This window comes from Diachasma alloeum, unplaced genomic scaffold, assembly GCF_001412515.2.
Source record: "Diachasma alloeum isolate Michigan unplaced genomic scaffold, Dall2.0 Dall_scaffold_00194, whole genome shotgun sequence".
NCBI lineage: Eukaryota > Metazoa > Arthropoda > Insecta > Hymenoptera > Braconidae > Diachasma > Diachasma alloeum.
In genome coordinates, this window is record NW_021680359.1 from 106630 (window position 1) to 133219 (window position 26590).

General features: G+C 38.7%; 1 protein-coding gene and 1 non-coding gene across 2 annotated transcripts in view; one reads left to right on the top strand and one right to left on the bottom strand.

The window, feature by feature from the left end:
• LOC107048498 (TSC22 domain family protein 1) overlaps positions 1-26590 on the top strand; it is a 45645-nt gene that overhangs the window by 14410 nt on the left and 4645 nt on the right. The window contains exons 2-4 of the mRNA XM_015271679.1: positions 11388-11661; positions 23705-23807; positions 24936-24958. Of these exons, the coding sequence (XP_015127165.1) occupies positions 11388-11661; positions 23705-23807; positions 24936-24958 (400 nt within the window). The remainder of the gene's footprint in view (positions 1-11387; positions 11662-23704; positions 23808-24935; positions 24959-26590) is intronic.
• Trnay-gua lies at positions 18834-18972 on the bottom strand. Its single transcript has 2 exons — positions 18935-18972; positions 18834-18869 (listed from the first exon to the last, which is right to left on the bottom strand). It is a non-coding gene; the product is annotated as a tRNA-Tyr (tRNA).

Genomic DNA, 26590 nt, shown 5'->3' on the forward strand with positions numbered 1-26590 from the left:
AGAGAGAGAGAGAGAGAGAGAGAGAGAGAAAGAGAGAGAGAGAGAGAGAGAGAGAGAGAGAGAGAGAGAGAGAGAGAGAGAAGGAGAGGTTAGGCCGAAAAAAGAGTGGATAGCCAGCGGACTGAAATAATAGGTTGCGCCTGCGCGCTCATTAACCTTTATACCCTAGCAGCACTGGCCGCCCCAAGTACCACCAATCTTCTTGCCTCGGTTGAGAGAGGCCCCAACTTTCTGCGTATTTATACGATATAGGATACCACCTTGTGGATGAGATAGCCGGGGATAATATGTATACATTCACGTACATAACGCGTGTTTGTTCTACCACCATTTTTGTATTTTTGCACGTTTTATTTTATACTCGTGTGAAAGGAGTGGGATATGAAGGGATTTTTTTTTCCGAGAGGTGAGGAACATCGTGTCGGTCTTTTCTCATTCTTCAGAACTTTCTAAGAGGTTTTGTTGGGTGGTTGGAGGCCATGGGTTGTGGGCGATCGATACGTATTTATTGGTGAACAGTGTGCCACCCAGAATTATGTGTAAATTTTCACGTCTCAAGGAATTTTTCAGGGCCACAAAAAGTCATCCTAATGATTGCTCTATGAGAGCTATTGTACACTCAATTGGACACGGCTGCCTAAGAATTTGGTCGAAAATGTATTAGGGTGAATGTATACCTGAGGTATTTCCTTTGGTTATCGTCCGGTTGTCCCCAGATTTTCACTTTCTTCGTGGAGGGGCAGCTTAGGTGACCACATACGGCAGGCACTCGCCTATCTTATCAGTCAGGCGCGGTTCGTTTGTTCAAGAATGTTTTTATCGAAAAAGGAAGAAAAACAATGCGTGTCGATCAATAAGAGACAAGAGGCTTGGACAATTCTCGGGGGGAAAACTCCAGAGAATTTTGGAGCTGACGTGTCTGATAACGCTTCGAACTCTTGTACAAGTATTTGAAGATAAATATTGAATCATCCCAATAGGATTTTTTAGGGATAAAATCAGGTTGAAAATCCTGTAGATTGAAATGCTCTTCGTTCTCATTCATGGGCTGAAGGATGTAGTTGAAAAAATCGAAGATGAGAACAGGAATCAAGCGGTTTAATACGTCGTCTGTGTTAGCGGATTAATAGAGATGTGACAGTTTGAACGGGGCGGTCACATCCAGAACCAAAAAAATTAGCCAAATCCTACAGATTGAAACATTTCTGTGTCTCCAATACCCACCAACGTTTTTTTTCTCACTCGAGAAAGGTCTCGCTAGTATTTTCAAACGTTTCAAAATTTGACACGGTTTACCCCCTGTCACGGTCATGAATGTTCCTCCGGGAATGCACCAAAATACATAATATATTTGAATTCTTCCGGGTGACAAAAGTCCACTCGTCAAGGCGGCATTTTTCATTCTTTTCTCTTTCTACAAACTCAAAAAAAAAATCTCACAAAACTGGTGTGGTCTTGAGTGTACGTCTCGACGACAGCTTACAGTGGGAACAGCTCACACATGCGTTTAATGTATTGGTTGAAGTGATGTTTGAAAGGAGCAATGGGAGAAAGATTAAATGAGAGGAAACCGGCATAGTGAACGACGTGTTTATGCTTTTAAAAACACGCTGCCCAACCCGATGTGTCGCATTGCTCGCGGTCTCACCTTTAGTAGGATTATCCCGTCCATTTCCTAATGTTTCAAGGGCCTCCTCTTCTCAAATTTCTCCGATATTCTCGGCACCTTGAAAAGTGCCTTGACGAATCGACAATTCTAGCGTGGATTGCTTCACAGGTGATGAATGGTGAGATCCCTTAATCAATTCTTCTAATAAATCAATGAAAGAAAAAGTCAGCGTACGTTTGGACCAATTTTACGAACTAATCAATTTTTTCTAATTGGTTCGACTTTCTCCGGTGAACTTCAAGGTCGAGAGTGAAGAAATGAACTTCTTGTGTTGGTAATGCGCTGTGACTAATTTATAAATTTCATTGAGTAAAAAAAACACTACTGACAGTGAAAGCGGGAAAAAACGATTAAATCACGAATGAATCGGCGTAAATGCGTTACATGGAATTCGATCGATTCCTTCGATTGGCTCTGCCTCGGTCCGGTAGCCTCTGGATGACCGTAGTCAGCGTATTCCATACAAAAGAACCAGAGAAAGGATGAGAGAGAGACAGAGGTATCTGAAATTTTCGGTATACTGCTCTTCTTATCCGTACGCAAACCCAACAGTCTCTCTCAGGCCGGATTTATCACCCAGACTTTGGACATGGCGAGATATCATCTAATACTTCCATCGCCCCTTCCCCCCTCCCCGCAGCCTCTCACCCTGTTCCTTTATTTCTCGTCTCTTCATGCCCCATTCCATTCCTCACCCCCCACCTCCTTTTCTCACCATTTCTTTCAGTCAGAATAACTCTACTAGACTTTACCTTGTCTCTATTTTCGAAGGGATATGAAGATTTCTCTTCAAGATTATTTTTTCGTTTTTTCTAAAGACTTGATGAATGGAAGTGTTAACAAGAGAATCACAGGCGCTTTTTTTTCAAGTCATTAATTTTTCACTACCGAGACTGGTATCATTTTTCACGAGGAAAAATGCAGATTAAGCCCGAGGGAAAACGGGGAGAAAAGAACTTTGGGTGAGACGGCCTCCAATTGTGTGAATGTCGCTCTGTCAACTCAAGAGATTGAACTTCCTCGTGTATTCAACGAGGCTTATCCACTCTGATTCATCACTGAGATTCTCCTGGATCTCGATGAAAATAAGTGGTGGGGGGAGGATCCTTGTTTCGAGGGTGATAATCGTGCGAATGAGACGTCGGATGTCCGTTGAAATGCTCCACTTTGCTGACATACCTACTCTCAACTCTAAAGTACAATACTGCATGGGGAATGAGTGTACGCAGGCAACGCATGCCGAGAAGGAACGAAATAAAAGTAATGGTGAAAAAAAGCGAAACGGGAAAAAATGTATGCCTCGTGACAGCATATAATCTGCAAGTCGAAGGCAAAATAACAGGTTTCCGTTTTACCTCAGCATACCTGGGACCCTGTCGCCTCTCACATGTGTTATATTTTATATGTGTATCTATGCTCATGTGAATATACTCTCTGAAATCTTCGAAAAATAGTCAATTCAACAAAATAACAAACAAGAGTTATTTCATCTGTCTCTCCAATGTCTCATCAATACTCTTAAAATGGTAAAACGACATCACCCAAATGGAAATGCAAAAGAGACTCACACAAACGAGAGTAAAAAAAATATAGTGGAGTTACTCGATTAAATTCCCCCTCTACTGAGCATTGTTGTCCCTCAAACGTCCGATTGTCCGTATTTCTATGGGGTCATTAGAGCCAGACCCCGGATCAACCTGTCTATCCATTGTGACAACACTACCGTTCGAGATTGAAGGAGAGAAGTGAAGAGCCGAAGACACCAGCCTGGCTCGAGGGCTCGGGGTACTCCTGATGTGCATAATATAGTAGTGCTGAATACAGGGCACACCATCAGTGGGCCCATGAATTAAAAAAATGTATGCATGTTTAACACATTTTTACATTCAACGAAAAATTCAATTCAAGCAGACATTATATGTATTTTTTTCACCTAGTTCGGCATGTAGCAATCGTTTCAATTTAAAAAAAAAAACGGTTAAGGGAAGCAAATCTCAGAGAGTGAGAGCACCCATTGCGTAAATCGAAGATATGAGCTTCCATTTTGGCTTCAGGATAATATTACGAAAATGTGGACAGTGACGAAAGAAACCCCGACGTAGTGAAAAAAAAAATAGAAAATCGATGTGACTCAAGTTATTCACAAGGTATTTGATTGAACTGTCAGAGAACTGACAGGTCCATATGTATTCATCATTTTTAACCTCATAATAAAAAATTAATGAGTTTTTGATACAAGGGTACCTATCATCCATCATTCTATTATTCTATTGAGTTATTCAATTTAATCGTCACTGTACGCTTGTAGATTGAAGTACTTGAGGATGATAAAAATTATAGTAAATGGGGCAATTCCCAGTAGCTCCAACCATTCAATTAAAAGATCGGGTTAGCAACTCAAACCGTTCGGGTTCAATTCTTATTAACACATTGGTTCTCCTTTCTGAATTTTTACACCTTGTGAGTCATCCTATATAGACATTCGTCAATACATCAAAAACTTCTCCCGGACTGATGCGATGAGGTTTTTTAATCGTGTGGTTGACTAATTCTCGCCTTCGGTTCGAACACAAATTAAATTCCACACGAGTAAACTATCGCAACAGCCGGGAAATAGTATATTTTGATACGAGTGAGACGGAATTTTCACACGGAGAGAAATATAAGAAATATTCAATAAAAATTACGTATCTTTTCCGTAATTCCGGAGCGAAATGTGGTTGTAGGAGATTTTACGGAACTGTCACGGAGTTTTTCCGGAGCGTTCCGTAATTTTTATCCGAATCTCCTGTGAAAAATTACGATACCGTCACTTAAAAATTCTGAGTCGATTCCGTAATCGGTGAGTGAATTGTGAGTTCCGTAATTTTTACTGAACATTTCTCTCCGTGCACGAGGTGAAAATTCCCGTCTCCCATGTGTTGGACGATATTTTTTATGCCACTCATGCCTGAAACCGGCGGGATTACACACTCGACGCTTCGCGTCTCGTGTCTAATTCAGCCGGTTTCAGGCTTCGTGACATAAAATTTTGTTCAGTACTTGTTGGGAAATTTCGCCCTTAACGTGTGTGGTTACATCACTCGCCTTAAAGACGATATTGCCCCACACGTGCTGAAATATACTATTACACACTGCTACTACGTTCATCTCGTGCCGATAAGTGCTTTTTTATTTACTCATAAATGAAAAGTCGTTTCGTTCACTTGTAAACGAAAAAAGCACAGTTCGGTCACTCTCTAAACATAAAATCACTGTCAAAAAATATTGTTTGACACGTGGGCCAAATTCCTTCTCACTCGTATCGAAATATACTATTTGGACAGTGATATTATTTTCAGCGGGTGACGAGCTGTCTTTTTTCGTTTGCGAGTAAACGAAAAGACTCATTTTGGCACGAATTGAACCTAGCAGCAGTGTCAAAAATACTATTTTACCGTACGATGGACAGTGAAGGCAATTAAACATCCATTGTTATGGTACACCATGACAATGTTGCCAGAACTGGACAGCATGTATTAGTTAGGTTGCCGGACATCAGCACAAACTAATAAGACGAACTCCTAGTGACATCCCCATTATAATCTTTCATCTACGGATATTTGTGTCCCCGATATTTTTTCTAGGAGCTATATTAGCGTGAACCATCTCTGTGATGAATGCGAAAATGTTCCTCTAGACAATAATTTTTTCATATTTGTTGTTTGAAATAAGAACAACAAATGATAATATATATCCAAGGAATTTTAATTTACCCTTGAGTGCTCGCAGTTCTCCATCCGCCGAATGTAGTTGGTCACACGGTGAGTGTTTCCCTGCCCCGTGTATTTTACGTTTTTAGAAAAAAAAAAACATACAAAAAGAAAACAAAAACAAGCAGGGATCAGCGAACATATGACAGCGAACATGTGACAGCACTGAGAAAAAAATATATAATTCCACCAATCAAATATTTTTTAGGCAAAAATTTATAGGGAGATTTCGTATGAAAATTTCGGGCATTTGTTTGTTTAAAATAAATTTGATTGGCAGAATTATATTTTATACATCTACACCTATATTCTACATCATTTCCAATCGCACTTAGAAAATGTGAAAATAAGACGATTACAATGCTTCCATTCGGAAGCCAAAGATGAAACATAATCATTTATTCCTCGCTTACGGACAATTTGGAATCAATTCAGTTGATAGGAAATGGGGATGTAAAGGAGAAATATGGTCAGATAATCCAAGAATTGCATTTCATTACGTGCAAAATTTTGTCATTCGGAGGATAAACACGGAAATTTTAAGCGACTCGAGTTTTCAAAAGATTTTAACAGCTGACTCGTGTAAGTATGGACCAGAAAAAAATCGTCAAAGTGTTCAATACATTTCAAAGTAGAAATACAATTTTTTTTATATCACTCAGTGCGACACAAGTCGAGGCTATTGCACGGTACGAACAGCTGTACTGTGAGTTTCAAACTCGACTTCCGCGCGGAGGGATATAAAGTCGTACAGATTATGCGGGCATAAATTTCATTTTCAGCGAATGTAAGAACATACCTCGCCTTCGACTCGGCCTATAAACTTCGCATTCGTCGAAAACGGAATGTGTGCTCTAGTACTCTAATTGTACTCATAATTTCCTCACTGAGGCGGTTTTCAGGTGAAAAATAAATATCGAAAAATAAAAAACGGCAGGGATTCTCTCATGGCGTGATCAATCGAGGGTAGGGATGTGCAAATGACCATCATTTTTTTCTATCATATGTCAAATTTATGATCTTTATATGACAGTCATGTGACGTCATATTTTTTTGTTGCGAAATCGAAGGCGCGCTCCGCGCGCCTGTCAATTTGATAGATTTTGTATGATTCATCACGTTAATATTTAAGTTGATTAGAATCAGTATGTTCTTTCACATATACGAATTTCTATAGTATTACTAAGGAGAAATTTGTCGAAATCCATGAACACTTCAATTGAGAATTAATACATACTCCGTTGGAAATCACTCACATCAACATTACCGTCAGTGATCAATATCATTATCAACAACATTAGTATCATCATGTATGCGATTTCTTTTTTAGACATTTAGGCATAAACGTGTGATATCTCCTTATTATATAAAATAATTTGAGTAGTTTGACATTGTTATTGTTACTTAGATGGTCACATAGACTTTGTGTCACGAAATATCTCATAAAATTGAGGAGTGACCATCATGTATTTAGCTGGAATATAACAGTTATATATTAATGCCGTCAGAATTTGGTCATATGACAAGAAATTTCATGGACAGTTGACTACTAATTTTCAGGACAGTGACACTGAATGCGATTTAGGGGGAAATAAATCATGAAATTTCAGGTTTCACTGAAAATTCAGTAAAATTCCAGAATTTTAAGCAACATAAAGACGAGAACCCCTTAATTTATTTGAATTTCCAATCTAATATGAATATTCGGTGCCAAATTACATTGAATTTCCAGTGAAATCTTAAATTTCATGATTTTTCCCCCTAAATCGCATTCAGTGTCACTGTCTTGAAAATCCACGAATATATTTACCGGAATTTTCTGATTTTCTATTTATTTTCAGGGAAAAATGGAACTGAAATTTACAGTTCTCTTTGATTTTGCCACGAAATTCTGCATTTTCAATGACGAAATTCCTTGAAATTTCAGTGGTAATTAAATTCGATAAAAATTTCCAAAAAGTGTATCGGAATTTTCAGACAAGAATTTTCAACAGCGTAATCGAAACCTTCAGATTCATTGACATCTTCTGTGATATAGACGTTCGACGGATAAATTTTCGTAGTAATGCATTCGATAGTTTTTCCCGTAATTTATCTCCAACATAAGAGAATACTCATAAAATAATCTGTCAAGAATATCCATGAAATAATCGATGAAATGAAATACAGACACAACTCGAAAATTTTTTTATCACGCGAGAACCTTAGAGATAACGCGCAAAGAAACGTGTATACAGGCGTATATCTGTACACTGGCAGTACACTGTCTCTGGGGGTCGCCGGCTTTTCAGCGTAAAGGAACGGGGCCGACGGGTGTATAATCTTCGGTTCGTGCGAGAGCCTGAAACGAAAAAAAATATAAGAGGCAGGGTGGCACGGATGAAAGAACGGAGCTGTGCTCAATACGTATGTGTGGGTTATAGGTGGAAGAAGGATGGATACCCTTACCTACGGATGAGAGACAACCGCCATCCACACGAGAGATAGACGGAGAGAGAGGGGTTAGAAGAGGGTCGGTGGGGATAAAGGTAGATCGCGGATTGAGTCATTATGCTTGGGGAGGAGCTGGAGACCACAGGCCTCGCTCCCTTGGCTGAAAGAAAATCAACCGCATGATACTCGAACGTACATTCAGATGGACATTGAGTGCTCATCCAGTTGTCGTATTTCGTCGTCGCGTTGCTCCTTTCAATTCTCTAAACAAAAATCACCATTGAATTTCCGTTTGTTTTACTTGCCTCGTAAACTGTGTGATGTTCTTTTAGGGAAATCAGGTGGAGATTAAGATGTTACCACGCTCTTTTAAATGGATTCGACGAGCTGAAGTGTGTTCAAGCACTTCGTCCACTGATAAGAAAAATATATTCTCAAATTTTTTTCCCACTCCCGCCAATAAATTTCTCTTTACTCACTTGGGAACTAGTTTTAAACCCGCATGTGACTCGATAAATGAAAAATGAAGAAAAAATAAAAAGAAACGGATAAACGAGTCACGGTTTTTTTTTCTCTTGCTCATGATGTGGGTTACGCGGATGGGTCGACGGGATACCGACGGGGATCGATAGCCCAGGTACATGCCGGCCGGGGTGCTCTATCGCTCGAGAGCACATGACAAGTCACTTTTCCCTCCTGTGACTTCGCAGAAAAGAAATCAACTCCATCCAAAAAGAATTAGTATGTGTCTAAACTCATGATGATGAGCCGAGACCTTGAAATATTGACGGAAACCTACACCTGCAGTTGTTTCTTGTTTTCAAAAAAAGGTTGAAATTAGTGGGGCATCGAAGAGTTTTGTTCACATAAAGGCACCGCAGCATACGAGCCCTAGAGATTGGGAGAAACAGTGGGGACTGAAAGAGTCGTTAGCCAAACTAGCTGCACGTCTGAGAGGCACGCGCAGGTGTTTAGCTCACGGCACATATTTTTTATGATCTCGCTGATTTCTACACATGCACCCTCATTTAGTTCTTTATCCCCCCAACATCCCTTGATTTTTATTTCCTCAGTAACTTTAACGAGACGATGAACAAAATTAGTTTTAAGTCGTTTGTTATACCCGGGTTATGTCCAAAAATTCCCAGAACGTGCAGTATCTCCAACACGTGGTGTCCAGTCGTTTCGAATTTGCACGGATCTTCCACCTTTCCCATAATGCAATTAAGCCCATACCAAGAATAACTGAGTGAGATGGAGGACATAGCCAACTTCTCGTCAGGATACGACGAGAGAGAGCTCGCACCTCCGGCAAGTTTTGCTGCGTATCCAAAGAATTTACGAGACTCCTTTAGCATCGACTCCACTCTTTCAGTACCTGAGGAATACACACACAAGTGAATACCGCAAGGCAAATATTTTACTATTTGCACGTTGAAGACCATTGGAAAAGTAAATGAACGAAAGTTTAAAGTGAAATATACTGAATAAAAAGAAATCACGTCGAATTCTCAGCGGGGAGTGGGTTATCCGCATCGGCCACAGTATGTCTGTTAAACTTTCAATGTGCGCCTGTAAGGAACGGACACAATTCAGATACAGAATGATTGGGGTGGCGCGGGGAGGGCATTCCGTCCACACGTGAATTTCAATGTCCATGCAAACGCAAACGGCGGCCAGTACGGCTGTCAATTATCCATTATATACGGCCCCAGGGACCGCTCAAACCCATCCCTTTAACGACCTCTCAAACCCGAATCGCGCGTCCACCAAAAGTGAAGCAGACAGCTACGGGGGGGAAAAGAGATAAAAGGGGGAAAAATAAAGTAGCATAAAAGGGTGAAGGTGAAAAGAGTCAACCTGACGAAAGACTCTGATGTACCGATTGTGCTTGTGTTTCGAGAAGGGAATCAAATTCACTCTAGCCCTTTCGATATTGCCAACACTCTCAACAACTCTTCTACATGTGTCAGAACTGTAAACTGTTATACGACGGGTTGGATAATTTTTTTTTTCATTGGATACATGTGAACCTGAGTATCGTAAAAGTCAACACGCAATAATTATAAATGGAGCTTGAGGATAACAAGGACGAGGGCGAATTCTTCCTCGTTATTTCTCATCGACCAGACGTCACAAATCAAACGTTAAAAACTGCCTAACCTATCTCGAGGGTCCAGGGGGCACCCCAGGGGGTGCATCAGTCTTGAGGAATTCTTGGTTAACCACCAGATGTCTCCGGAATTTTGCCACATTTTTTTCAACCAAAGTAATCATGGATTAATGTACTCAATTGTCATCATCAATTCTACAATTGTTTTTATTTCGCAAGGGGAAATATTTCATGTGAATATGATACTCATATCCACATGTCTCACAGTGACGTTGATGAATAACAAAAAAGTACATGTGAATGCGTGTACAATGTGCAAAGTCATTCAACCAACTGGATGAAGGAGTGAAAATTGTCTGCATGGACGATGGCAACAACGGATCTTTAATTACGCTGATATCACGGTAATTAAGCCGATCAATGCTCGCCATTGTCGGAAATTTCTCCGTCTGCGTGCCCTCTTCCCTATCCTGCACGTTTCACACAGGCGCCTGAAACGACACTACAAAAGGAGTCGAGTGGATTCAAAATGAGAAAAGAGGGAAGGAGTAAAAAAGAAAAATAATGTCAAAACTTGCTAGTCACCCCTCATTCGACTCGATAAACGTAAACAGTGACGCGGAGGACTTTAATATCGCTAGTATTATAATCACATCAAATCTTGCGAGCGGGGAAGGGGAGATGTTAAATCAGAGTCAATTCAATTTCAATTCTTTTTTAATTCAATCCGAAGAATTTTTTCCATATTTTTCTCACTTCTGCTCCAGAGGTTTTTATTACTCACGTTTTATCCTTGATCATACTCTGTTTGCTCACTACGAGGAGGTAACAATAAAACAGTCGTTATTCTTCTTTCCATAATTTTGCTGTGACGTTTTAATTATTGTTCACCTGGCATCCACACGTGGAAAATCTAAAGGGCGTTTGTTGGTATCATTGGCTGTTTCACGTGTTGCCTTTGGTTAAAAGTTTCTAGCGCCGCCTGCTTTTCTTTTTTCTTGTACACTTTACGACGCGTGCTTCGTTGTTGAACGTTCGTAAACTTTGACGGTTGGGGAACATATTTCCCCTATACTTCAGTGTTTGCCTCCAGCATTTCTCGAGATATGTAGTTCGGAATCAGGGCCCCCTAGCTCTGTAGTTTTTTTTCATTGTCGGTATGATTGAATATGTTGGACCCTCCATTAGATAGATGTTTGTTCAGGACCCGGTGTGGCCTTTTTAATGAAAAAAAAGTCGAGAAAATGTAAAGTAAATAACATGTTTGACTTTGGGGTCGTCCAAACATTTCCGGACTCCATTCCTCAGCCACGTGAATGCTCTCTATGTTTATATGTTGTGTTTACAAATGTTTATAAGTTAAATTAAATTACTTCCTGCACTCGAAGAATATAAACAAAAGATTCTTTTTATTCTCCAGATGACAGCTGCAGCATCAACACCAAATCCCCCAGTGAGTCCAAGTGATGACATCAACTGGTTCGCTGGTATAGCTGAGGAAGAACTACTGTATTACACCAGTAATGACGTTGACTCCCTCTGGGCTGTCATTGGTAGTTTTGTTCCACCTCCACCACGACCCCCTTATCTCCCTGAAGAGGGCATCGCCACCGATGGGCTTACTACCTGTGATCTTTGTACCTGGGCACTGCGTAATGACAGGCACTTATCGTTTTCCCTGGATGGTACACTCGGTGAGTTCCTAAAACCCCTCATTCAATCCCCATGACAATGTAATTCTATCCATGAGAAACACAAGATCTTTAGGGCAGACACTTAAACCTGCTTGAACCTCCCCCTTGATGTTTGGATAACAAACGCTCTAGGACCACTGGATTTTCATTTAGTATTAAATATTTTAAAAGCTTCTCCTGTGGTCGACTATGAATATTTGACAAGAGGAACTAGACTGTCAACATTTATTTTTGCTGGTTTATCTTTGAAATTAAAAATAACTATAAGCGCTATTATTCTTGTCGAATTATTTGGACTGACGCCGAGCTGAAAATTATAATGAATTTGTGGGAACTGGCGCAAAGTTTCGTCCTGCGGAACTGTCAAATTATAAATCAAACTGACAGATAAGAATTTTGAGAATGTAATGGAAGGTGGATTTACGTTTACTCCAGTCATAGGCTTAAGTTTTGTGCTGGGTGGAAGGGAGGGTGTAGCACCACATCCGGTATTCCTCCGACCAATGGTGGTGCGTGTTGATGCCACTATGGCGGACTCACACGGAATCCAACTTGGCACCCGTTGTTTCCACTCATTCCGCAGCCCCACCTACTGATTCTGCTTTTGTGTATGTGCGTTTTTTCGACGTTTTTTAACATCACGCCCATTCTTTGATGAACTTCCAACACACCTCTCTCCGCGTAATTTGCCCTGAAGAGTCTCCCCTCATTTGTTCGTCTCAGTTTCGTGAGTATATCAGGATTTATGTCTCATTTAGGACTAAAATAGTTTGCTTCATGGTTCATAAGATGCGTCTGAGCGAGGAAATTTATTATGCGTGAATCTAATTATCTGAGTTATTTGTTTTACATGGTAGACAGGGGTTGGGGTTACAGTGATAATTGCAACGCAACGTTGTAAATATTCAGTCACAGTTTAGGAGAAAAAAATTATAAATATGAAATTTTTCCTCGAAGTTTTTCAAAGTTAAATTTTGTTCTTTATTGAAAAGTATTAGAACATAAATTCTGTTTTCTACGAATGTGAAGCGAACTCACATTCGTTGAAAACGTAATTCATACCCGAGTGGTCTATAATATTTTATATCACTCCGTGCAGTGTGCTTCAAACTCAACTTATTACGTGGGATGATATAGAAATTACGATGGAGCATGCTCAAATCAGTGTATCTTGACGCACCCAAAAAAATTCACGGGCCAGTACCAGCAAGTTTGCTGCGAAATATAGGATTTTTTTCCGGTGAATCCAAGAAACATTCCCAGCACATAATTTTTTTACAATGAGAACCCATTTTGCCGTGCTAGCAGTCATTTTTCTACTATTTTTTACTCCGTGTATTCTAAAGCAATAAATGCAGACTGGGTTCCGGAATAGCGTTCTTCTTGCCGTCGTAACGACGACTAACAATTTACGGCACACCGAGTTGTTAACCGGCGATCTACACACGCGGAGCGTTAAATTATATATTATATTATATGACGTGTATGCTTTCAGCTTGGGCTGTAAACATTACACTTGGCAAAAACTGTATTTTACGGACACTTCGTGTTCGTCAAAAACCGTTTCGAAGACAGAGTGAAGAAATAGTACATTTCGATACAAGTGCGACGGGTTTTTAATGAGTGAGAAGTTGGGGGCCTGAGGCCAAGCCGAGGGGTACCAATCACAGGAGCTGAAAAATTCCCGTCACACATTGTGTCAAACTATATTTTTTGTCAGTGATGTTACGTTCAGTGAGTTGCGAACTGTGTATTTTTTTATTTACAAGTAAACGAAAAAGCACTTTTCGTCAGAAGGCCCGGTAAACCGCGATTCTAACCTCGTTTCGCTCAGTTAGATCGTGGTTAATGGGCCTTCTGACGAAAAATTACATTCATCACACGGTCCAAAAGTATTTTCTGACGAATGTGATTATAGGCCTCGCCTTCGGCTCGACCTACAAAGCCACATTCGTCAGAAAATACTTTGTGGNGATATTTCTAATATTATTATTATCAAAATTAAGATTTTTTAATAATTTATTTTTCATTTTAATTTTCAGGTGTATTTTCAAATTTAAAATTTAACAATTTTGAAGATAATAAAGGGGATTCACTGGCTGAATTTATCAGTTTTTATATGTAGTTTTATATTTCGGTACATTAACGCTGGGTGGCGCCACACGTTTTTCAGTCCTAAGGAGTGCATTTCTCACTTTTTCACTCCTAAGTAGTGCATTTCTCACTTTTATACTGCTCAACGGTAAAAAGACCTACTTCTCATGCTTAACTACCGTCGGTAAAAGAGCCCTTTTTGGGCTTGAGCAATGAAAATAACTATTTCGGCACGAGGTGAACGTGTAGCCGCAGTGACAAGATAGTACATTAAGTCATCAGGCGATGAAAGTACTTTCTGGCGAATGTGAGTTTGTACAAATGTGACTCGCCTTCGGCTCGGATTACATCGGTGATTGTTTAGAGCCATAATCGATGTGTTGTAGGTAGAGAATATAAAGAAAACTCCAAAACTTCATAAATTGAAGTAAACAATTGCACAACGTTTTGAGCGCTCAAGGCACTTCTCTTCAGGTGCTTCGTATATTTGAATAAAAAAATAATACAAAACTAAATAAAATATCTATTAGAGTGACTATGAGAATTATGATCACATGAGCCAGAAAATACTTTCATCTCCGGGTGACATACAATATTGTTCATGACACTGTGCGAAAAAGTTACTTTTTCGCACAGGGACGTTAAAACGTCCCTTTTCCACACATTGTGATGAAAAATATTGTTCGATACTCGTGGGAAAAGTGTTTTTTGGCTCGTGGGAGGTTTATAGCACGAGCTTTTCCGCACTCTTTTCCGCACTCGTAACGAAATATACTATTATCTCACTGGGCCCAAAGAAATCGCGATCTAACCGAGCGAAGCGAGGTTAGAATCGCAGATTATGGGATCTAGTGTTATAAAATTATGTTCGTTACACGACCACAAAATCGTTTATGACTCGTGGGGATATGTAATTGGCGCCTTCGGCTTCGTCTCGATCTGCAACACTCACAATGTTTTTTCTAGCCTTATGACGAAAATATACATTTCCACAACGTTGACTGAAACATTCAGATTCTGGCCCCCATTAACCCATTTTACGTTGCTCCACAGTAATACTTCTCGTATTCTCTTCTCCGTGTAGTTTATAGAAAAATGTCCAAATTATTTTTTCATATCCCGTATAAAATATCTTTCAAAACTAGTCTTGTAATGAAATGATCTTTTTTCCAGAAACATTCATCAAATAATTTCAAGAAATATAATTTGCTTTTATCATAGGAATTTCCATTCTAACTTACAATCTTTAGAATAATTATTACCTGTTAATTCTTTGGGATCATGGTAGGAAACATAAATTCTCTAAGGCTCACCATTATCAGAAAAAAAAATAATCACATCTCTAAATCAAAGTACTTCACTTTCCACGCGGGAAAATCTCAGTACAATGTTGCCTACCAGGAGAGTGGAAATAAGATAAGTCAGCAAGAGCTCTCGAGGTAGAACGTAGCAATCATCGCGTCACTTCTCAGATGTAGACTCACGCCGGAATAATTACAAGATCACACCTCAAGCAAGAGGTTGCATCTCTTCATATAACTCGTTCACACGTCTCCCTACATCTCTCTCTTGATCTTGAATTATATTTACCCGCTGGGAAAAAATGTATTAAAATCTTCCAATACTGCAGAACTCACTCTTTCTCCTCCTCTCGCTTCCCCTCTCAGCCGTACATCCACTATATGTAGATAAAGAAGAATGAGAGAATGAAGCTTTTTAAATCAAAAATTCATTTATCATTTCTTCTTCCAATTTCTTCCCCTTTCCTGTCTGTTTATTTTCGTTATGGGAATTCAGTAAGCGAAAATTTGCAGTACCTCTGTGTTGTCTCTCGTGATTCTTATCTGGTACCTGCCGAAGCTTGTATATCGTTAGAGAAAACCACTCAGGGCGAAAAAAAAGATGAAAAAGGGAAAAACAAAAGGAAAGGGGGTAGAGGAGAGATGTGAAATAAAATGAGCCTACCTGGAACGTAGTAACGAGCTCTCTTCCACCTTTTATCTTCCTCGTTATTATTTCTTTTCTTTATTGCCTCTGACTCTGTCTTTTTCTTTTTCTCACCTCCGTACTACTGGAAATTCTCTTCATTTTATTTGTTTATTTCTTCTTTATCTTCATCCCCCTCCACCCTACGCCCTTTTCCCTTCCATCGCTACTCTCTTTCTAAAAGTATTCTCGCCTGTTATGCATGGTGTAAACGAGATCGGGAAACAGTGTAGTGAGCTCTTGAAAACATATAATACCTCCTCCACCTTGAAGCCCAAAAATTTCTCTCTCCGTTTCTCTACCACCCGTGTACGTGTATGGATGTTACCTCGGCGAAAAGTAATCTTGGAACGGATCTCGGGTCTTCCGTGGATTTATCGGCGGACAGTGTCTGCTGTGTTGGGCGAAGCAACGGTTTACGCGTAAAAGAGAGAAGTGGGTGAGAGAGATGGCTGCCGTGCGTGAAACGCGGGATACATATACGATTGCATGTACGAGATGCTACCGAACGATAGGTTCAGCCGAAAAACACGAAACTTTAAAACTAGTGAACGATTTTTTGAAACAAAATAATGATTTTGTGGGTAGTGCTTATTTCAATTGGACGCTAGATAGGGAGAGATAGACTTTGTACTTAGGGTGAACAGGCCAATTGTTGGACGGCTAAGGGAAATGGGAGTTTCGTGGAAGGATCTAAAATAAAAGAAGCACCTAAATGGGGATATGATGGCTTCCATACCTTCAATAATGTTTTAATTAGCAGAAAAAAATTATTTGAAGTCAAAATAACAAAGCAGAGAATAATTAAATTAAGAAATAGTTGAATGCAGCCGAAACCCCTAATTTCTGGACGACTGGGCGATATTTTTAATTATTAAATGTCGATCAATAGAAAAAATAATTGATCATATGATTATACACTGTTAAAAATTTTTGTCTGAATTTTCCGTGCCAAATTCCGGAAATTTTTATCGTGTTTCAATTCCGCTGAAATTTCAGGAAATCTTGTTACAGAACTGTAAATTTCCGTTCCATTTTTCCCTGAAAATGAACAGAAAACTAGAAAATTCTGGTAACTATATTTTTAATTTTTCAGGACAGCGACACTGAATACGATTCAAGGGGAAATAAATCACGAAATGTCCGATTCCACTAAAAATTCAATGCAATTTGACACTGAATATTCATATTAGATTGAAAATTCAAATAAATTAAGTAATTCTCGTCTTTATGCTGCTTAACATTCTGGAATTTTACTGAATTTTCAGTGAAACCTGAAATTTTATGATTTTTTCCCCCTAAATCGCATTCAATGTCACTGTCCTGAAAATTGGTAGTCCACTACCATTGTCCATGAAATTTTTTTTTTTTTTCTAACAGTGTACACGAGTAACATTATTGAAAGGTGAAATAATCAGTACAATTTTCATTTTATTTATGGAATATTCAGTGTAAGTTGAAATCGTCTAGAAACTAACCCCGTCCAGAAATTGACCTGTTTACCCTATATGGAAGAACCCATTTTAAGATTTTCTTTCTTCATTTGGTGGATTTTATTGTTATGAAATTTAAATGAAAATTGAATAATCCACAAATGTATCGTTTTCTTTGTCAGGTTTTAATCATTTGAAGGGTCATTTTTTATGAATCCAAAATCGAATTAAAAAATTTCTTTCTGAATAGTTGATGTTACTATCGACATTCAATAATCTTCTACATCACCCATGTTTTGCATTGAATTATGAATGAAAAATCTTTCAACGAGTGAGAAACTACAATAAATGTCTCCTCCCCATTAAAATTTCCATAAAAACATTTTCACCAAGGTGGAGACCCCAACAGCCTTACAGTGTGTAATAAATGATGACTGTCACAATTCTCATAAATCATTACGCAAGTATCACATTCTCCCCACCGAGACCTTCCGAAATCGTTCCACATCCCGTTTTAACTCATTTTTATCTCTCTACTTCTCAAAAGTCGCCGACACACCTGAACAGCACTTCTGAATTGTGAATTTAGTCACCGACAGGAACGAGTCAATCGCTGTCTGGCACGCGATAGAAACCGGCTTTTATAGAAAATGTAACCCGTCTGGTCTCGCTGAAGCGTAACGCGCTCAAGCCGATCACGCGAAGTATATCATATCGTAAAATTGAAAAGAATTCATCAGAATGTAACAATAGGGTAGTGGATAATAATGGACCTTTGATGACTTCTCGAAAGATCAATCTCCATCGCTTCAAAAACTTGAATCTCTACATTAGATAAAGATGAGATTGTTAAATTCCAGATTGAATTATCTGTCACTCCATCTTCTGAATTATCGTTTGAAGTCGATTGGAGGTGTGGCTGCTTCTTGACAAAATGACAGCTTCACTCTTCTCATGTGATCCCACCCGAACAATTACCTCCACGGGTTCACTCACCAAAGTGCCTTTTGAACACCTCAAAACCCGCCGTAATATCGAATTAATGCAACGGTACCTGTAGCTCCCGCGGGTGATGAACCGTGAATATATAATACTCACAACGTCACTCGATATTTTAAATAAAAACGTTGATCCGTCGAGGAATTTCTTAGGACAAAATGATTCATGTTCAACCGTGCCATGAACAGAGTGAGAACGTGGGATGAGAAGTATCAAGTGGCTGATAAATGCACTCCCTAAATCACGAAGTTTAATTGGGTCTTCCAATCGAAAACGAAATGTGGACCTCTACCGCAGGTGTTGTGCGTGAGAAACTCACGGTTGAATATATGATTCGGTTGGCTGTCCCTAAACTCTAGTAAAAATAAAATGGGGATTAATGTGGCATCGAGGTTTTTTTTATCATTAACATATAAGTACCTTGTCTTACGATGAATGAAAGTTTTCTCCGGAGCAGTGTTGGGCATAATGAGTTAAAAACATAATCGAAAGACCCGAGTGGAAATTCTGTTCAGGTCTCGATCAGAAACTGATCAAGTCCGATCCGAAATTCTGATCAGGCATGTCACGCCTCTGCCTTATGTTTTTCCACTAGGGTTTCTCCACCTTCCATCATTAGGCATTAATTAAATTTAATTTTTTGAGAGAAAAAATTAGTAACTTCCTAGCCGGGAATCGAACCCGGGACCTCCCAATGTCGCGTCGGGTGCTCTTACTTTTGTTTAACCAAGTTTTTTTATTCAAAATAAAACAGTCAATATTTACCGTCGGGTGCTCTTACCATCTGAGCTACCAGGACAATTACGAATTTCACTCTCAAATTGACTCATACCCGAGTGTCTCAAATTGACTCATACCCGGGATTGGCATGCGGGAGAGCCGGGTTCGATTCACGGCTGGGGGAACAAAATTTGTGAGACTCTAAAGCTCGCGGTTTCATTTGTCGAGTGCGAGTCTCGCAAGAGACCACTGTACCTGGACAGGTTTTTCTCTCAAGTGAGGTTTTCCCTTGTCCTTCGGCGAATGTGGTACACGGGGTTGGGGGGTGGGAAGGGAACAAATCGTAAAGACCCGAAAGGGGTTTACGAGAGAAATAGTACATTATGTCATAGGTGCCCAGAATCACGCGATTCTAACCTCGCTTCGCTCGGTAGAATCGCAGATTCTGGGCCCTATGACATAAAATATTATATGAAACTCGTGCGTTATGGTTTTTTTTGACTCGTGGGATTGTAAAACTCGCCTTCGGCTCGTTTTACAACTTCCCACGAGCCAAAAAAACCCATTACGCACTTGTTGCGTAACATACTATTTCTACTGAAATACTTCGATAATCCACTATTTCAGAATTTGACAATAGGAAATTCAATTGTCACGTACATTTACAAATTACTTTCGGAATTAGAAATTTTGGATTTGAACTGCTAGTGACCATGATTCTGACCCTTATTTTAACCTTCATTCTGACCCTTCTTCTAACGCTCATTCTAACCTTTATGATCTTGGTTTCGAGTTTTTATTTTCAATAGTTAGAAGTTGATTTGGATTCTTAATAAGAATAGAAATTTTCGCAATAGGGCTCGAAATTTGGATTACCTATTACTGGTTATATTAAAAACTCGTACCTTAAATTTTAACACCGTTCATTTAAAATTGGTGCATTCAAAATCGCCATTTTCGTTGCTATTTGCAATTAGTGAATTTGAATCATCAATCATTTTTCCCATTTGGAATTTTTCTATTAATTCTGTAATTGAGATTCATTCATGTAGAATTATTAATTATTGTTGTAATTTGGAATTGTTTAATTTATCACATTTGAATTGTTACATTCGAAATATCGATTATTATTGTAATTCGGAATTTTCAAATTTGAGTCACTCATTGGTTATGACATAGCGGATTATTAGATAGAAATTAAAAATTACTATTATAATTTCAAATTGCTGAATATGAAATAACCGATTATATTTAATTCGACCATTTTAAAACTTTGATCTCAACTTCGTTGATGATTGCGCGAATAGCTTTCGCGAATGAATTAAGAGAATGGATGAAAAGTTTCGGTTGAGTAATTTTCGATTATCCATTCGCCCAATACTACGACGGGGTCGGAGAGGAGAAACGTATTCCAAAGCAATTCAAATTTATAAATTTAGATTCAAATTTATTATAAATCTGTAAAATTGATTAACATCCTTCGGAAGGTGCCAGGAGCGTCAAAGGCTCAAAGACCGTTATATCTAGTGTGAGAAGTTGACAGGAATGGAAATATATGATTTATCATTTATAATTGAGAATTCGAATATCATCGCAGGGTTGACACGAGATCATCAGGTTGAACCTACTGTTGGCCCAAGCGCCTAGTTCTCTCACCAGGGAGGAATACCTCGAGTTTCATGCACACTCGTGAGTCCAACTCCTCCAACTCGCTCCCGCGAATTTCCCTTTACTACTTCATTCCAACTTACTTGTTTCCTTGTCTCCCTGCGGGAGATTTTCCGTGTTAGAGTCTTATCGGCAGGAACGGTGCAAGTTGTTATGTTAACGTCAGAGGTGCATGCGCCACTAGCCAATGAAGAGGAGAAGAGCCAATGAGACGATGAGAGACGTTCTCATTTTGAGAACTCATTCTCGCTCATTCGTATCCTGTCAGAGTTAATTCAAAGTTATGTCTTGTCTTGTGTCGATTCTGTAGGATTTTTATTTCCTTTTCAATGGTCTTCTTTCTACACTGTCATTTTGTAATCAGCCACCTGTCAGGGTTTAACTCAATTTGAAATTTGCTTTTTCAGTTGTATGAGGAAGGATTTGAATGTGAAGAGAAGCAGGGTTGCGAGCCTATTCGACAGAAGCCATATGACCGTTCCTTTATTCATTATTACTGTTTTTGGTTCTTTCTCTACCAATTTTATTGGAAATCAGCTTGCGAATGGATCTGTAGCAATGGTTCCATGATGAATTCTCCTGAAAATCCTTGGAAAATTTCCTATATATTTTTCTACACCGACTTCCGTTGTTATTTCTATCGTTATCTTTATTAGTTTGGATAAGTTATTTGTTATTTGTAAGATTAATCTTCTGCAGTGTCTCTCTTTCGTTCTGTTCAATTTTTCCATGATGGCATTTACATTATGGCATAATTTATTATTCTTCATATCAAAAGATAGTATATCTATAATCACACCTGTCAAACTAATGAATATTCAATTTTTATTTCTTTGTTTGTTTATCAATTTTTTCAATCGTCTCACTTCTTCCGAAAATTTTCAATGTTATTAATCCCTATCCACCCACGTGGCGGACAGCGCAAGCATAATTGGGAATTATGAAAAAGAAAATTCACTCTCAGAACATCTGACTCTTGGAGCTCCTGAATCGTAAAAATCCCTGATCGTTGCAAAATTCGACCCTCAAAACGTATGACCCCCTACACATTTGTGTCTGTCACAGTATCAAACACTGCCATAATATGAAACAAAACAAGCAGGGGTTCGAGCTTTTTTAATAGAAGCCATCTTACCGTTTCTTTATGTGTTGTAACTCTTTTTCTTTTATCATTTTTACTAATTGCATTGGTAGTAAGCTTCCGAATGGATCTGTACCAATTCTATTTTTTAAAAAATGTTAACACCAATCTCGCTCAGATTACATATCAACAATGTCACCAAAAAAAGCTGTCTGCTGATTCGAAAACGCTATCTTTTCTTAACTCCCCTAGTGGAAAAACCTAAGGCAGAGGCGTAACATGCCTGATCAGTTTTTGATCGAGACCTGAACAGAATTTCCACTCGGGTCTGCTGTAAATGTAATGTTTGTGTGACAAAAATTTCAAGAGAGCATTATGCTATTCTACACATTTCAATTGTACTTCATGTGATACTCTGATTAGAAATAAAGTTTTGATGAAGCCAAACATTGAAGCATTATTTCAATTTTCTTACAATTTTTTAAGTGTGTTGACTATCAATATAGAGGAAATCGCTAGTGAAACGTTCCAATGTTTAGGGAATCATTATTATCACCATGAATCGGTCGTATTCTACACGGAAAAAAATAAATCGATAAAAGTCTTGCGATCGCAAGGAATTTCCCGAAGATTCCAAAAAGCTTAATTGTTCTTCGTGCAAGAAAAATGGGGATCTACGGGAAACTCCTTGCGATCGCAAGACTTTTACCGGGGTCCTTTGGGGGGGTCCTTTTTTTGGGGGGTCCAGTGCGTTTCAGTACGCAGAACTTTTACGCCGAAGCCGAAATCATGGGCAGACCGTACTTGAGTCACATATACTGTTAACAATCTTCGACTGGAATGTCCGGTTCACTTCTTGGAAATTTCCGTCAAGTGCCAGTTTCACTGAAATTGCAAGGGATTTCGCCATTGAAAATTCACAATTTGAAGAAATCAATGAAAACTAGATTTCAGTTCGATCATTCATGAACATGAATAAAAATCAGAAATTTTTAATTAATTGAAAATTCAGGACAATTCGTTACTGAATATTTACATTGGAAATTGAATTAAACTGGAGAATTCTTATTTTCCGGCTGCTCCAAAAATTGAAATTTTATTGAATTTTCTGTGAAATTAAAAAATTTTTTTTTTCCTTCCAGAAAATGACCACTGAACTGACCAGGAATTTTCTTTTCTTGTAGCCATATAATTAATGAAAACGTTCAATTTAAATTATCTACTTTTCCGGCAAAACTTGAAAGAAAAGAATTATTCCCTCCAAAGTGATGAAGGTAGAAGAGTGGGTGGTGTTTACAACAAGCCCGAACCGCCCGACAATTCGTGCATGGACCGGGATAATTAGCTATAACGATGGCTTGTATCAGGGATCGAATACGTGGGTGGTTCCTCAGATCCTTTTCCCTTTTCCCCCACTCTCTCCTCCATTCTCTCTCGATCGCAATTAGTCGAGAATCACTCGTTATAGCGTGCGAAACTCCAAAATATAAATGAAGGAATAAAAAAACACTGAACAATTGTTTTTAATGAAGAATAAAATCCCTAAATTGAGACCTAACGAGTAGGCATTTTCTCTCCATAATTCTCAGTTTCTCAGAAATTCCTTACTCGCAATTTTCCCGATGCACTTGCCTCGTTAACTTTCTCCATTGGACTGAAAAGTAACAGCCACGACTACATGGGTACTTCACAATGTAATTATACGATTGAATACAACGCATAGAACTTGTTTTCCCAAGGTGAATAGGGAAATAGTAAGCCTTGAAACGACCGTTTGTAAGTTTAGTTGGGTTTTTTAAACCCCCTGTGGTAACTCTTGGTTAACAGTTGGTGGTGTGAGGCGCCAATTATCGCACTGGTAGTTTACCACTATTTCCTCATGCCGGTAGAAAACGACTTATTTACGGGATACTGCCATGTCACATTTACACTAACTACTCTGCGGTTGTCTGTATAAGTTTACGTCTGCCGCAGCCGTACAGTATATTCTATAGGGTACTTATGGAATTTAAATATCATTTAAATATTTCTAATTTGTTTATTTCTTGAATTTCTTTTACAGAGGCACCTGGAGAATTCGGTTGGGTCTTGACTCTAATAATTGTGTCGCTCATATCGGCGGTGATTGGAGCTGTCGTTATGGTCACTCTTCTTCACTGCAGAAGGTACGTATTTATATATACTCGCAATAATATTATCAACTGATATTTTGCTCTATTGAAAAAAATTGCTTTTGTATGGATAAACTCATTTTGTTTGTTGTTATGACAATACAAGCTTTAGGGATGAACCGATAGAATGTCACCGATTAGATTCTTTAAGGTATATTCCAAGACAGTAGCACCCAATAGTTAGTCGCTATGGGTTTTCGGAAAGAATTCTAAATGACTTAATTTATTGCATTCTTACAAATTATTGAGTTTTTCTATCCTCATGTGTTGTTGATGCAGATAACAATAACTGTTTGAATCAAGTAAGAAATTATTTGTTAATTAATTATTTGAATCAAATGAGAAATGCTTTCACGAAATTCCCATTTTTTAGCGTTGAATTTCACGGAAACTACGCAGTACAAAATTTTGCAAAAAATTCACCGTATTCGGAATTTATCAATCTATCACGGATTTGTTTTTTTTATAAACATCGTAAGAACCATTTTCTCATAAAATGGAAAAATCCAGTTCGGAAGGACCCATAACCCCCGTTTGGCCTAGCCCCGCATTTCATTCTTCATTATCGTCTAAACTCTGTAGTATAACTAATTAGAATTTTTTCAATAGCTGGGGATTATCTATGAAAAACATGGGAACAATCTTAAGAAAAACGTTTTTTCTAGGGATATACCTTAAAACAATTCACAAGTTGCATACATTTCGTTTGGAGATGAGTACTCATGATGTACCTCAGAATTTGAGGGAAGAAACGGACTTTTTTATAAGAACGAATTCAGTTCTCACTTATGGCTGTACAAAAAAGGTCCTTATGATAATACGCCTGTGCTATTCAAATTCCAAAATACTTATCCAAGATTCATCTTGAAGTTATCTTGATTTATACCGCTCCGCCAATCAGCAGCCTTCTTCGAAGAAATAGAAGGGTTGCGAGAAAACAAAATTTCGAAATTGTAAATGCGTTCTCACGTTTCAATCCCAAAAGTTTGATTGAAATACGGGAGGTTCCAAGAGTTTTTTTTCCTCTTCTTTGTATAATGCATAAACAATTAATCATTTATTCACTGACTCTATGCTACTGAGAATATCTCTAATAATTCGATCCTCAATTATTTGTTACAGAATAAAGAGCGCCGGTGGCAGAGGTAAGACATCGATTTAGAAAACGTCAAATAGTCCACTGAGTTCCCAGGTCCTTCATACTTTCCAATTACACAACCCGGCGATCTCTCATACGTAGCTACCGATAAAGATCCAATGATTATCTACGTCGACAATCAGGCTTCCCTCAGTTTATCTCTCTCCTACGGAGTACATAAATCCTTTGCGGAAATTGCCAGGTTCAGATAAAAAGTCTACTCCTGAGGGGACTAACATGGAAGGGTGGGATTAATCAAGGTGTAAAGTTCACGGGGACAGTGACATTTGGCTGTACGGGCAGCCAACTTTACAGATAACTGGTACAGGGAAATAAATGAATAATCATTTTGTACTACGCCCCCTGCTCGGTCCTCTCGCCAACCCCCATATGACCCCCATATATAGCCCCATATGACCCCATCACCCTTATTTGACCCCTTATTCTGACGCTTATGACCCTTATTTCAACCCATAATTTTGGAGTCTTAATTTCGAGTACCAAATTTTCATCACCAGAAGTCGTTTTAGATCCTTATAATACAGAGAGATATTCTGACACTTGTGACCCTTAATGTGACCACTGTGACCCTTAATCTCACCCTCGTAACCCTTAATTTCACTCTTGTGACTTTTATTTGGATCCTCAATCCTTAACAACCCTCGTGACCCTTATTGTGAGCTTCGTGACTTATTTTCCGACCCGTGGTTTTTGACCCCCATGACCCTTATGTGGACCCTTATTCTGACCCTTGCGACCCTTTTTTTGTCCCTTGTGAGTCTTAATCTGATCCTCGCGAGCTTTATTCTGATTCTCATGACCCCTATTTTGACCCTTGTGACCCTTTAGTTTGGAGTCTTAATTTCGAGTCCCAAATTTTTATCATCAAAAATCGATTTGGATTTTTATAATATAGAAAGATTACTAAATTAATGGCAAAACATACAAACAAGCAGGGTTGCGAGCCTATTCGACAGAAGCAATGTGACCGTTACTTCATGCGTTATTAGTCTTTTTTCTGTCTCTCTCTATCAATTCCACTAGTAATGCGCTTCCGAATGGATCTGCAGCAGTGGTTCTAGGATAAATATATTCCCCTGAAAATCGTTCCCCGAAAATTGTTCTTGGAAAATTGTTGCTCGGAAAAATGTCCCCCATATTTTCTTTTTCCACGTCATTTACTGTTTTCATCGAATATTAATTCGAATGAATTTTTTATTACATGACTTTTCAACTAATTCTAAGGGTTTATTCTCGAGTTTCGTGAAGACGGATTCGTGTGTCGATGTGTCTCTGTTTACGGACCGCCTGTTGGCTTACCATGTGCAATCCATAAACGAAGCCTCGTTCACACCCAAATCCGGCTTCACACAAGTCGAAAGTAAGCTTCCAGAGGCGAAGTAATCGATAAAATGACGATGTGTGATTTTTTACGAAAAAAGATTTTTGGATGAATTGCTCTATATAAAAATGTATTGAATCAATCGACACAAAATTTGATACACAAGTGTGACTCAATAATTTTAATTAGTAGCCAGATTCTTGGCTGTTCATTCCAAGTTGTGCGCATATTATGGAATGCCACATTAACTCTCATTTGAAAAAATTAGAAAACCGCGATATCTCGAAAACTGTGTGC